This window comes from Castor canadensis, chromosome 3 (genome assembly GCF_047511655.1).
Source record: "Castor canadensis chromosome 3, mCasCan1.hap1v2, whole genome shotgun sequence".
Classification (NCBI taxonomy): Eukaryota; Metazoa; Chordata; class Mammalia; order Rodentia; family Castoridae; genus Castor; species Castor canadensis.
Genome location: NC_133388.1, coordinates 69739867 through 69754428, shown reverse-complemented (window position 1 = coordinate 69754428; position 14562 = coordinate 69739867). Strand labels below are relative to the sequence as shown.

General features: G+C 39.1%; 2 protein-coding genes across 7 annotated transcripts in view; one reads left to right on the top strand and one right to left on the bottom strand.

The window, feature by feature from the left end:
• Window positions 1-399: 399 nt before the first annotated feature.
• Insm2 (INSM transcriptional repressor 2) lies at window positions 400-2264 on the top strand. The gene has a single exon (XM_020169957.2). It carries the CDS (start codon window positions 478-480, stop codon window positions 2146-2148), a length of 1671 nt encoding a protein of 556 aa, XP_020025546.1. The 5' UTR covers window positions 400-477; the 3' UTR covers window positions 2149-2264.
• Window positions 2265-4227: 1963 nt separating this feature from the next.
• Window positions 4228-14562, bottom strand: part of Ralgapa1 (Ral GTPase activating protein catalytic subunit alpha 1) — a 241944-nt gene continuing 231609 nt past the window's right edge. For 5 of the 6 annotated variants that reach the window (XM_074068142.1, XM_074068145.1, XM_074068144.1 and 2 more), the window contains one exon: window positions 4228-5607. In XM_074068142.1, the coding sequence (XP_073924243.1) occupies window positions 5459-5607 (149 nt within the window). In that variant the 3' untranslated portion in view covers window positions 4228-5458. Of the gene's footprint in view, window positions 5608-14437; window positions 14469-14562 lie in introns of all 6 variants that reach the window. The other variant, XM_074068143.1, reaches the window with a different exon arrangement.

Genomic DNA, 14562 nt, shown 5'->3' with positions numbered 1-14562 from the left:
TCTCGCGGCGCCCGCCGCTCTCCCTCCGCGGGTCTCCCGCGCAGCCGGACGCCCGTGCTTGGGGGGAGGGGTTTAGGGCAGCGCGGGGCGCCTCGTGTCAGGGGGTGCTGCGCCTACTCCCAAGCCGACTGTCCCCCAGGCTGCCGAGGAAGGGGGTGCCGAGCTCCCTCCAGCTCCAGCCCTTACCTTTTGGCGTCTTCGCCCATGGCGGGCGCCCCTCAGAGGGCTCCGGCGGCTCGGACGCTGAGAGGCGGGGCGGGGCGCGCTCGCCGCCAGCCGGGCGGAAGCCCCGCCTCCGGGACCCGCTCCCACTCCTGATTGGCTGCAGCGGCCGGAGCTGGCCCGGCGGCGTCTCAGCTATAAAGCCAGCAGCGGCATGCCCGCCCAGGCGAAGCTTGTGGAGCTCCTGTGCTTGCCTGCTCCCGGCGCCCCTGTCCCCCCAACTCCTCCCGGCGGCCGAGCACTCCCGACTCCACCATGCCGAGGGGCTTCTTGGTGAAGCGAACTAAACGGACGGGCGGCTCTTACCGAGTGCGCCTAGCTGAGCGGGTCTTCCCTTTGCGGGATCCCCAGGTGGCGCCGCCCTTCTCCGACGAGGTGCCCAGCGCCTCCTTGCCCGGTACAGAGCGGGCAGCGCTCCTCACCCAGGAAGATCCTGGAAAGGGGCTGACGGCGGAGGCGTCCCAGGAGCTGTCGGGGTCACCCTGTCGGGCGGCTGGGGTGAGCCTGGGGGCGGTCGGGCGGGAAGGCGCTGAGTGGAGGGTCAATGACAGGGAGGGCCCCGGGCCCAGCCCTGCGAAGCCGGCGGGCACGGAGCTGCGCCGTGCGTTCCTGGAGCGCTGCCTCAGCTCACCGGTCTCCGCCGAGTCCTTCCCCGGGGGCGCCGCCGCCGTGGCCACTTTCTCCTGTTCGGTGGCACCAGCAGCCGCCCCGACCTCTGGGGAACAGTTCCTGCTGCCGCTCCGGGCACCGTTCCCAGAGCCCGCGCTCCAGCTGGACCCCGCTCCCCTCTCGGCCACCCTGCGCAGCCTGAAGCGGGCCGCCGCTGGCGAGCGCCGCGCCAAGGCCCCTCCAGGCTGCGTGTCCGGACCCGTGGCTGCGGGAATCAAGAAGCCAAAGGCCATGAGGAAGTTGAGTTTTGCAGACGAGGTGACCACATCCCCCGTCCTGGGCCTGAAGATCAAGGAGGAGGAGCCGGGAGCGCCGTCCCGGACCCTGGGGGGCAGCCGCACGCCGCTGGGGGAGTTCATTTGCCAGTTGTGCAAGGAGCAGTACGCGGACCCCTTCGCCCTGGCCCAGCACCGCTGTTCCCGCATCGTGCGCGTCGAGTACCGCTGCCCCGAGTGCGACAAGGTCTTCAGCTGCCCTGCGAACCTGGCCTCCCATCGCCGCTGGCACAAGCCGCGTCCCGCAGCGGCCACAGTGTCCGCCGCCGACGGGAAGCCGCCGCCTTCGTCGTCTGCGTCCTCCCCCGGCTCGGGGCCCATCGCGTCTTTCCTGGCAGAGGGGAAGGAGAACAGTCGGGCAGAACGGACTGTGGATCAGCACCCGCAGACCAGGGACAGCTCCGGCGACGATCAGCACCAGGACAGCGCCCCGCGCCAGGGCCTCCAGGTGTTGACGCACCCCGAGCCCCCGCGACCGCAGGCCCCCTACACCGACGGGGTGTTGGGGCGCCGACTGTCTGGGCCGGGCAGTGCCAGTGGTGCTGGGGGATCCGAGGTCTTCGTGTGTCCGTATTGCCACAAGAAGTTCCGTCGCCAAGCCTACCTGCGCAAGCACCTGGGCACTCACGAGGCGGGCTCGGCGCGGGCGCTGGGCCCCGGCTTTGGCTCGGAGCGCGGCGCCGCGCTCGCCTTCGCCTGCCCGCTGTGCGGGGCGCACTTCCCGTCCGCCGACGTCCGGGAGAAGCACCGGCTGTGGCACGCCGTCCGCGAGGAGCTGCTGCTGCCCGCCCTGTCGGGGACGCCCGAAGCCCCGGGCCCAGGGGGCGGCTCCGACCCGAGTGCGCAGCAGATTTTCTCGTGCAAGCACTGCCCGTCCACCTTTTTTAGCTCCCCGGGGCTGACCCGCCACATCAATAAGTGCCACCCCTCGGAGAGCCGGCAGGTCCTGCTGCTGCAGATGCCACTGCGGCCGGGCTGCTGAGGGCCTAGCCCAGGAAGACTGCCAAGGCCCGCCAGGGAGAAAACAGCACGGGAACTGCTGCAAGTTTACTTTCCTTCCTTCCCGTGTTTCCCTCCTAAAACTCTCCCAAGTTACGTCCCGCCAGGGGAGGGGACGGCGAAATGTAAAAACCCTCTCTAGAGCAGGTATGTATATGGTCTAAACAACAGTCATGGTCAGAGGCTGTCAGCTTTAAATCCTCCTCACTTTCCCACCAAAATAGGGTCCTTCCCTCTGTCCCCCAAACTCTGGAGACCCCAACGAATTCTACATGACTTGTAATTCCTATGGAAAGTCGCAGTGGATGCGTGCATGTCTCAACACCACCTACAAAGCGTTCTGGCTACCAAAGGTGGTCGTCACCTACATTTTTTTTTGTTGTTTTTTCTCTTGCCATCACAGGCACCTATGTATTTTCTGTCTCAGTAGGTCAGACATCTTGCATTGTATATTCTGTGAATTAAAAGTTACGTGATCGGTGCCAAACTTACAGGGGGGCACGAGTCAACACTTGTGTTCATGGGCAGGAAATTTTAGAAGGATGTTTGCTGCTTTTCGTGGGGGGGGGGGCGTTGCAAGAATCTCCCCCGTAACTCTCAATTATATATACTAGTCCAGTCTTAGTTTTTGGAGTTGGGGAGGGTGCTACTTTTGTGGAAGGAGTTAGGACACCCTTCAAATTTTTCAGCTACTTTGTGTGTATTCAGGAAGCTACTTTTAACCTTCTTTACGTAGCTTTTTGGAAATAGAGAACTTGTTTCCTCAAGTTTGACTGTTTTAGTAGGGTTTCACCCAAATTATTTATTGCTTATGTTGTAAATCTCATACTGTATATATGACACTGTTCAGCTTCAGATGTTAATATGTATATTGCATTAGAGATCTGAATGGCAATTCACTCATCTATATTTTCTTTTCGGCAGCAAAAAATTTTCGAATTTTTTTGTAAACCACATTCAGTGCACATTCTGTATCCATCCTCTAATAGCCAGGGTTTGGGACACTAGCTGAGCACTGCTTGATAAATAGCTCAGATTTGTAAGATGCTTATCACCAAATAAATGTACATAGACTGTGCTTTGTTTTGTTCTGTGTTTGTCTTAAGAACTGGTTGAACACAGCATATTTTCAAAGCCACATTTTGTATCTCCCCAATACCAGTATTCTACTTTACTTTAGAATCTTAGTGACCCATTTAGACAGAATACAAAGATAGGGGATATTATATTTTGCAAATGATTGTAATGGTACAGAAATGCAATGGGAAATTTTCCTTTGAAGTCTAGTTGCACAAACTGAAGCTCCAAAAAAGAAAGAATATGTACTGTTCTTTCAATCTAAAATGACACTTTCCTCAACAAATGGCAAAGGAAAATATATTTCAAGTATTTTCTTAAAAAAAAAACCTACTGAATAGTGTTATCTGAAGATGACAAAAATTATATCACTATTTCAAGTTGGTATTTTCAGTCCATTTTGTTGCATATTATCAATCCATTATATTTTTCATTAAAAAAAGCACCTTAGAAATATGTAAGCAGTTGTTTGACTTTCCATTTAATAATTCTTCACCTTGGCTGTGGAAAACTGTTTAATCTTATTCCAAGGGACTTACATTATCCATTTGTTTATTTTTTTAATAAGCTTTCATAGGAATTTTAGTTTCCATAAGAAAACAAAAATTCAAGTGCACAGGAACTCTAAGAAGATGTTTTAGAAAAATTTGGTAAAGTTTTATTCCTGAAAGTATATTATAAGATAATACGAAATTTAAGAAACCAAACAAACTTGAGGCTGAGACACACTGATGCTTTAACCAAGCGCATTAGGCAAAGTTTCTGGTTGGCCTTTATGAAGTGTAAGATTTTCTGTTTCTCAGGACTATGGTAGGATCTCTGAGAAGTAAGTTTAGAGTGCACCCTAAAAATGGAATTTAACTTCATTGTTTAAATGACTGTTTAAGATAACATAGGCATATGCTTTACATATTCCCACTAACCATGTAGTCCTGCTTATTAAGTTTAAAAATATATGAAACAGAAGACAAATCATGGACAGACAGTGGTAAGAATATTTTTATTATTAAATACCATGTCGTCTTTTTAAATCTCCATTACAAATTTGTAGCCACTACATGAAAGATACATAATTTAAATTCTGTGTTTCCCAGTATGATATATTTACACATGCAGTTGGTACACAGTCATGCTACATTTCCTTCAGAGATGCCCATTCTGAACAAAATGTGAGTAGCTAATCTACTATAGGAAAACACATCTGGAGGGTGGAATGTATACCAACCTGCACCTGCAAGTACAGTATTAACAATATCAGATTTAACTTAGATTCCTGGGTCATGTTCTTTTTTCTTTCTTAATACATATAATTTGGGCAAAATATATAAGAAAAGTTTTTTCCTCCTGCCGCCACCTTTTTGGTACCACACACAAGGGTCTACCAGCCAATAATAAGGGGCCACAACCACAAACAGAAATAGCATTTAATGGTGATACCACTTAAAAAGCAGAACATTAGAAAACTGGAAGCTAAACAGAAATCAAAGTACAGCAGTGATTTTTCTAGTTATTGGATATGTCAAGGCATCACTTGTACAGCCAAGAAATGAGACGTTGTCTTGGGAAGAAAAAGTTAATGCTAAAATCATTTCAGTTGGACTTGAGATAGTACATGACCGTTTGAGTATTTTATTTTTATAACATGAATAATCTGTACACATCCTGTGTATTAACAGATTTTCAACTTTTACTATGTCTTTATAAATGCTTAAACTTAATTTTACATTTGCAGGGGTAGGGATATAGTTCAAAAGCATGCTTGGCTGGCATGCTTGAGATCCTGGGTTTGATCCCAGAACCACATACACAAAAAAAAAAGTTTACATTTGTAAAAACATTATATGTTTATTGAGTTATAAAGCTATAATGGGGCACAATAAATAAAATGAGACTGTCCAATTATATTTTGGCTCAACATGAATCATGAAATTAAAGGTAAAACTACTTGACATAATTATCTAGGAAGGTAAGGAGTACAGAATAAACTCTACCCCCTCAAAATAGGGCAGCTTGGAGTGTAGGGGGAAAAAAACCAAACTGAATAAATAACCCAAATCTAAAATATTAAATTAACAAATGATTTAAGTCCAGTGTTTTCTCAAATACATGTGCAGGAAGGAAGATGCACGTCATGGCATACATGAAGGCATGGAGGGGTTAATACTGTGTTTGTGCTAAGGTAACTGCTTCTGATCACTGCTAGGTTGCTTGTCTCCTTAGGATTTATTGGCTGAGCCAGAGGAACGACGCAGCTTCATGGACATGCGGCTTTTGCTAGTTCGAGGGGACATTGGAGAGGCCAGGTCAGCCCCATCTATCTGCGTTGTTGTGGGAGCTTCACTGGATAGAGTCTCTGGGTAGAAGCCTGTAGGAAACAGCAAAAACATGAGTATAGTCATATAGCCTCTCAACCCATAAGAACTTTCCTGCTACTAATTTGGCACAAGGATCCTAACCCTTAATGAGGTCTTTTAAGAGAAAAAGCAAGCCCCAAAACTTGCTTGTTACAACAGCCTACTAATGTATTTAAAACTCAGTGATCTGGTGGCTCATGTCATTGTACCAACAAGAAAGCACCAGTCATCATCTCTGGAGCCAGAACCCCGGAAAAAGCAACGGGAAGCAAAATCTGGGGGCCAGAAAGACTGGGGATTCAAAGAACATGGCATGCAGGGAAGGGCACAAGAGGCAAGTGAGAAAGACCAATCTTATCTCTAGGGTTCAGGTACAACCAAAACAAACTGGAAAAAAATAGCACCAAGTGGTTCTAAATGGTTATGCCCTAAAGGGGAACTTGGCATTTAGGAGACCATCATATGTGCTAGGTGTTGAAGTAGGGCTTTACAAGGAGCAAGATAAATTCCTGGGGGAGGGGCGAAAATAATAATTGTCATCTGGAAGTTTGTCAAAAAGACAAAGTGATCTCAGAGAATGTCTTAATTTAGAAATGATAAGTAATATTTTGTTTTCATTAAACTTTTGCACTTATACTCTTCAACAACAGCAACTAAGTAACCAATAGAATTAGTAGATACAGAATTTTAAAATGAGAAGAACATTCCAATAGGAAAATTCTGTGTTTTTTACAAAGTAGTTCTTTCACTTCTGTGCTTTGTTTCTATGAATGATTCTTCAACATACAGCAATACCAGAGAACCTTAAATAGTGTAGGCTCTCAAGTATTTTCTCAATAAATGAGTAAGACATTAAAAAGAAAAGCCCTTAGAAAAATATCTATAGAACAACAAAATTTAAAAATTCTATATATTTTAAGACACTTTAATCCAGTTTTTTTGGGTCTTAAATGTGAAAATTTTCTTTATCTGTGTCATCAACAAACAAGCAAAAACACCACACAGGTTGTAGGCTTGTCCTTATAGCTCTCCAAGATGTTAGTCAATGCAGCACCTCACTGACACTTCACATTTAGAAATAATTATGCCAGCACTTCCATTTAATGAAACATTTGTGCTTAAGCTGAAGTGATAAATATTTAAAAGAGAAAACCAGGCCATGTGCCCATGGCTCACACCTGGAATCTCACCTACTCAGGAGACAGAAGTGAGAAGGATCATGGTATGAAGTCATCCAGGGCAAGGAATTCTAGAGAACCTATCTCAAAAAAACCCAACACAAAAGAAGGCTGGCCGAGTGGGTCAAATGGTAGAGTGCCTGCCTAGCAAGCTTGAGGCCCTGAGTTCAGGTCCCAGTACTGCCAAACAATAAAACAAAAACAAAAACCTCCAAAAATGTTCAATAAGAAATGCAGATCTTACTGAGTTATCTCAAGAAAATTAAGAATGTATCTCTGTAGTACACTTACAAGTATTTTTCAAGGCCAAATGTTGTAATTATACTTAAGAACAAGTACATATTTCCAAGGAAAATATCTTGTCACTTATAATTCATGACAACTGCTTTCTTTTTCACAGTAACTTCTCCAATGTGTTTCTTTCTAATTGAAATGAGGTGAACTTCAAAATAAAGGAGGAAATACATTTTTGTTTAATTTTACTCTTCCTAAAGATCTGAATTTGCTCATAGTAGACTCATACTGGAAAATCTAAATATGAATCCACAACTCACTTAGAGAAGCCCTGTAGGTGGATGGCAGAAGGAAGGCGATGAGTGGTAGCTAATGCTTTTCTGACAATGCATATTATTCCCAGCCATCATGAGGCCTTCCCATGGCTGTTTACCTGAGATGGCCAATGTTTTCTAGCGGAGGTTTTGGGAGGAACAGAACTATCACTGCATTTCTTTCTTTGTTGTGAATGAAGAAACGGAGTAGCGAGCAGAAGTGAAAAAACAAAAGAGAAGATAGACAACAGATATGAGGGATACAGGGCAGATTTTACAGGTGTTTACTGAGGAGCAGAGTAGAAAGTAATTTTATGAAATATAATTGGGCATGCAATGAGTTAGGGTGATGTTTCACAATGATCAATGCTTTGTTAAGTTCAAACATTATACTTACCAACTAACAAATCAAGTTCAAATAGGAAAAAAAAAAGAAAAAAGAAAAGTCTATGAGAGATTCTTTAAATATCTACTGTTTAAAAAGTGTTCACTGTACTGATAGTATGTTATTCTACAACTCGGTCATAAAATCTCTAGATTTACTCTAATATGGTAGTTATATCCACATTAAATTTAAATTACATGTAATTAAAATTTAAAAATTCACATTTCAAGTGTTCAATAGCCACATTTAACCGATTAGTTGCTATGATATTGGCTAGAACAGATACTTAACATTTCCATCATCATAGAAAATTTTATTGGCTAGCACTGCTTTAGAGTATGCCTAACTCAAAGAATATTTCCTCACTTAATTCTTTGTGCAAACAGACCTCCATGAAAGTTTGCTTCACAGCTATTTCACCCACTTCAAATTTTTTTAACTGTAACTGTTCCTAAAATCTTTTTCTTTTACTACTTTGAACACTAATAGTAAATAAAGTTAATCTTCAATATTTGCATACATATCCAAGCTTTTCTATTAAAAAAAAATAAAAAAAATTCCTCTATGTCTCCCTTATTGCCTGCAAAGTGAATTTCCTTTCAGCCAACTCACAGTCAAATCAGGCTTTTTAGTGTTTAAGGTATATAGATATCATACGTATTCACATTTTAGCAAATGATATTTGTGATATATACTCATACTCAATATGCCTAATGATACCTATAGCTCATGTCAATCCTATTCTGCCTACTGATTTATATTACCTGAGTCATAAAGAGTGCTGATTTAATTACTTTATTATTAAAATATCCTCAAGGATAAGTTTGAGAAATTTCTTTGGGTTCCTATGTTTATGCATAAGGTATTTGTTACTAATACTTTTTTTTTTTTTCTGTTTTGAGGATCAAACTCAGGGCCTCACACATGCTAGGCAAATGCTCTACCACTGAGCTATGACCTCATCATGTTACTAACACACACTGACAGTGTTCATACAGACTGTGTCTATATCTTGATAGTATAATAAGTTGATTCATATATTACATATTGATTACAATAAACTATTACAAATAACATGAGCATATGACTTGGGGGATTTATATGCATGTTATAAAAGGGAACTTAATGGATTTTAGTTTATTTTGCTTTTGTTTGTACTGTTTGCTCACAAGTATGACCAGTTTAAAACTACTAAAGTTATTGGGTAAATATAGCATTTTAAAATATTCTAACTTTGAAAGCAATTTCAGTTATTACCGAACTAGGAGACAATGTGAATATGCTGGATGAACACAGGCATGGACTAGACAGTTCTGTGTTAAATGCCAAGTCTGTCACTTTATTAGTCATTTGATCTTGCTCAAACTGACTTAAAACATTTTCTTATTTGTAAATGGAGACAATAACAGTTATTTGCCACGTTGAGGATTAATGACTACATACACAAAGATCCTGGAACACAGTAGGCACCCAGTAAGTGTAATGGTATAAGAAAGCTATTAAATGAAATTTAGTAGACTTTGAACCAGAGCACTTGAGAACTAGGAAGGAAATATTGAAACCAGAAATATTCTTGAAGAAAATGACCACCTTTGAAATATAATCATTCAAGTGTGGAAAGGACAACATACCCTGAGGTTTAGTTTTGGGGAAATAAAAAAAATTGTCCTCTCTTATGTGGATAATTCTGTAAAATATAAATTTATATTAAAGGTTAGACTACACAAATAACCTTATTACTTTAATATTGCTAAAGGAGCTGGTAAACAATTAAGATTATCATGGATACAGCACTGAATGTCATAAAGAAAATAAGACATAATTTAAAACAAAATAGTGCAAAAATACAGGCAAATAAGTGGTTTCATTTTAATGTATTCTGGAACTACTATTACTGCAGACATAGAACAAATCAGGCTAAGTTTAATATATTTTACCTCCTTCTTACAAATGAGAAAACTGGGAATAAGACAGTTTAGATTCAGTTCAGATAGAAAATAAATGGCAGGACTATGATTTAAATCCAGATCACTCTGATTTCAACCTTAAAAGGTTTTTATTTTTTTTAAAAAAAGAAACATTTTTCAATGAGCAAGAAAAGTAGAGCCCTCAAAATAAAAATCTGTAACAATTTCCAACTTATAACTATGACAGGTTATTGGGCAATCTCTCTCTCCTCTATCAACAGCAAGAAGGGGATGAAAACAGACTAAGTGGGTAACTATAATAATTATGGACACACACTCTGAAGTCAGACAGGTCTTGATTGGAATGCTGGCTTCACCAAGTATGAGGTGATCCTGAATAAGCTTTAGTTTTTATTATTATCACTATTTTCAAATTTCATAGAACTGCCATGAAGACTGAATGAGAGAATGCAGGTACAGCAGTTAGCACAGTGCCTGGCATTCAGTAACTGCTCAGTTATTACTTTATTGTTTTCATTAAAAAAATTCACATCAGAGGGTCAGGCATGATGGCGCATGCCTGTAGTGCCGGCCACACAGGAGAATAATCATGGTCTGAAGGCTGGCCACAGGCAAAAAGTGCAAGATTTCATTTGAAAAGCAGGCTGGGCAAAAAAAGTCTGGAGGAGTGGCTCAAGAGGTAGGTCGCCCGCCTAGCAAGCACAGGCTCTGAGATCAAAGTCCTGTACCAATTAAAAAAAAAATCATATCTGAATGAATGTTCTCTGTGGAAACTAAGCCTAATAATTACTGTTACAAAAGGTTAATAGATGTTATATAAGATCAATGTTATTTGCTTCTTGGTCAACAACATCTAAGTCAAATTTTCAAGTTCAAAGTACTGATGGAAGATATTTGGCTACCTGTAATTTCAAACTAATATAGTGATAAATTTGCATGAACAGAAATCTGTTTTTAAAAACGTATTACATTTATGTTTCTACTGGCATTTATAAATAATATTTAGAATATCTATAACTATCTTCTGAGGGACTAAAATATTTTCTTTCAAATCATATCAATACTTAGAAAGGGGAGGAAAATTTAAAATAACTTCTAAAGAAGCATGCTAAGTTACAATAAAAAAGATTTCTTAAAGCAATGGCTGATTTTTTTTTTTTTTTTGGTGATACTGGGGATTAAACTCATGGCTCTTGCTTGGTAGGCAAACACTTTACCACACTTGAGCCATGCTCCTGGCCCTTTTCTATTTTAGTTGTGTTCAGATAGGATCTTGTGCTTTTGACCAGGCTGGCCTCAAATGGTGATACTCTTATCTCTATCTCCCGAGTAGCTGGAATTATAGCTATGTACCACCACACCGGTCTACAATGGACAAATCTGGATAACCCATTCTACTCAGATTCAGAAAGACAGACCTGGCAATCATAAATCCTAACCTGTCTACATATGGTAATATAGATTTTGTGAAATAATAACAAAACTGAGTTTATAATGAAGGTAGATTAGATGCCATTGTTGGTCTTCACAATCACTCTATATTATTTGATTTCGATGGCATATAAACTATACTTGAATCTTACTAATTTTTATATTCCTATATAAAACCTCTATATTTGCTAAAGGTAATTATAAAAAGTGGTATGTATGTATAGATATATGTGTATACATATGTTCCTGTATATATACTTACATAATGGAGAGTGACAAACACCATCCAACTTTTTAATTTTTAAATAACTAAAATCTCTAACTTAACCTGTTGAAAACCAATCCAAAGGAAGATATCTCCTGGATCAATTATAGTAATAGAGTATTATATGTAATTCTAGATACACTACACAATAGCCATTCAAAGATATTTATGGCTGATACAGTAAAAAAGATGTAATACTAGAAAAATTATGGTTGTATTTTTAATGTTGAAATTGAGAAAGACAAACCATTTAATATTTAGTATATATTTCTAATAAAACAGAATCCTTTTTCTTAAGGGCATCCTAGAATTTTTATTATTAAAAAAAAAGGCAACATTGGAAAGACAATGTAACATTAGAGAAAATATGAATATTTTTGAACTACCACTGTAATCAGATCAGGAAGAGAAGTGACTTCATTTTAAAGTTTATTTAGGTGTTATCAATGTGAAAAACTTAAAAAAAAGTCACTATAAAACTTTTGATATTTTCCACATATGTGCCTGACAAAGATAAAGGGATTTTTCCTGTAACTTTTTAAAAATAAAGGACAAGAATAATCTAATAAAATTTTAATGTAGTTATGGAAGATCAACAAAGTGTGACATCACAATGTTTTCTTCAATGACCTTAGGGATAAAAATAATTTCCCTTAAGTATCAGTCTAGTGCCATTGACAGTACATTTTGAGAAAGTACAGTTATGAAATTTATGCATCAATTACAATACACCAAAATCTTTAACATTTTTAAAACACTGCAAGTTGTATTAAAAATCTTTTTGGATTTAAATGTCATCGCTGTTAGTGCATTACTGTTAACTAGAAAGTGAGTTTTAGGTCATCTTGAACCAAATTATGTAAACCTTAAAAAATACTCATATATATTTTATGTCCCAATTTTTTTCTATAGTAGAGATTGAACCCAGGGCTTTGAGTATGCTAAACATGTACTCTACCACTGACGTACTCCTCAACCCCCCTCAAAATAGCATTTTTCTACACTATTTCACTAAATAGAAATATGTAATGGGGTTGGCTAGGAAAAGTATAATTCTAAATATTGCACTAGTACTGATCAGATTATTTTCGATACATAGGATATTTAAGGTTGATTCTCAATTGCAATTATGAATCCATTTCTTCTTCAATATGGCAAACAAATTTTATCATTGTATTAAAGAATATGAAGCTAGCCATGCCTGGTGGTACACATCAGTAATCTCGGCACTCAGGAGGCTGAGGCAGGAGGACTGAAAGTTAGAGGCCAACCTGGACTAGATTGAGACCTTGCCTCAAAAAGAAAAAAAGCAACAGACAAAGAAACAAACAACAACAAAAAAACAATGAATAAAGTTCACCCTATTATGTAATTTTTGTAAACTAGAACTCAGGTCCAAATTACTATTTATATAGCTTATTTCATGTCTTCTCTCTCCCACTTGGACTTGCAATTTTAAAAAGAAAGATATATATATATGGTGAAATATGACATAAAAATCAAGACTTGAAATAAACGGAAGAAAAATTATTCTTCAGGTACTATGATTTTTTTTTGCACAGTAGTATATTTAGTTTTTATTTTATTGTGTTGAACTGAGAATTACTCTGATAAAAAATTAGTATTAAAGTCTTTAAAAAACTTATACAGACATAAATTCAGTAATATTGTCATAGTTCTTTACAGGTAAAAATACATTTTTAAAAAATTAGAATGCATGTCTCTAATGGTTCCTAAAGGCAAAGACAATTTTGAAAATTAACTGAAAAAAATTTGTAGCACAATTCTAGGTCTATGTTCAAATCCACATTTTTATTATTATTCAGACACTATCTTACTTTAAATAACATGTAGGATAAGTAAGTTAGTAAGAACATTAATGCATTAAAAAATGGAATCAACAGAGCCTAGATTTGACTGCTGTCTCAGAAGGAGAGAGTACTACTTGTTTCCCATGTAGTATACCTTGCTAAATGTGCAGGGCAATAAACAAAATATGAAAAGAACATTGAATGACAACTCTAAAAGACTCCAGCTGATAAACAATTACAATAGGAAAACTAAAGTTTTTATAAAATACAAGGGAAAGGAAAAGTTAGTCTAAATGTAGTCTGGTTATCAGGATTTTCCAGTCATGAAATTTATGGCTTGATTATATAACACTCAAAAGTGTTATTCATATCTAATTTAATATAGTCTTATATTTTACCAGATATTTTCTATTATTAAACAATAACATTGCCATTAAGTAGTTTTAATTTTGATGTTCATTAGTTTACTTTTGTTATCTTTTACTTTTTTTCTTAATGCCAAACTGAGTAACTTTAGATTGTATCAATCCATTAAAGCAAAATTTACACCTTTTTAATCTTGTTTTCAAAAGATTAAACCTAGTGTAACATGATTTTCTCTTTACTAACTTTTTTACATTAATTATAATGGATCTAACTTTTTTGGTTAAATTATTTTTCTGATGGCAAATTAATGACAGCAGGAAGAGAGGCTTTAAAGTAATTCTTATTTTCTTTTTAACCTAAATAGATTAGGTTAAAAAAGGATTGCTGCGCCTTTTGAATTTGTTCAATGGAAAGAGAACTTATTTAACATAAAGAGAATTAGGTTTATTATGTTTAACTTCATATTATTTCTATTTCCCTACTTCCCTTGAACACCATTACAATGTTCATGTTTGTATTTTAGGTGCCCACTACAGTGCAAGGCCTAGAGAAAAGTCATTTGTTAAGATATATAAGTAACAATCCAACACAATACAAAATATGAAGAACACCACTTCACTTCAATAGTACTATTTTTCATGCTGAGAAACAAACAAAAAAAGGTCAATATAACAAGGTATAACTAATTTCAGCCAAGGGGCCCTATTATTAGTTATTTTCATCCCCAAACCATGTTAGTGTTTCATGCAGACCTGGGTTAGTTAGTGTAATTCTGGAAAAATTTTAGTGACAATTTCTGAAATGTTTAGTATGAACCAGGGCAGTGTTAAGGTTGCTTATTGTCTGAGTTACAAGCTTAGAGCTTGCTAATTTTGAAAAAAGGAAATGGGAGAAGAACAGAGGATGTTTTGGTTGACACTTTGTCTTACCTTCAGATAAACAGAACTGATATTTAATGATCTAAAGAGGGAAAATAAAATAAATGAAACAATCATAAGGAGTGCAAGACATTACAGAAAAGGAAGCCCATGAGTAATTTATTTTCTTACTGATT

What these genes read in the sequence shown, in the direction of transcription:
- Insm2 (XM_020169957.2), top strand. Translation starts at nt 478, where the DNA reads ATGCCGAGGGGCTTCTTGGTGAAGCGAACTAAACGGACGGGCGGCTCT.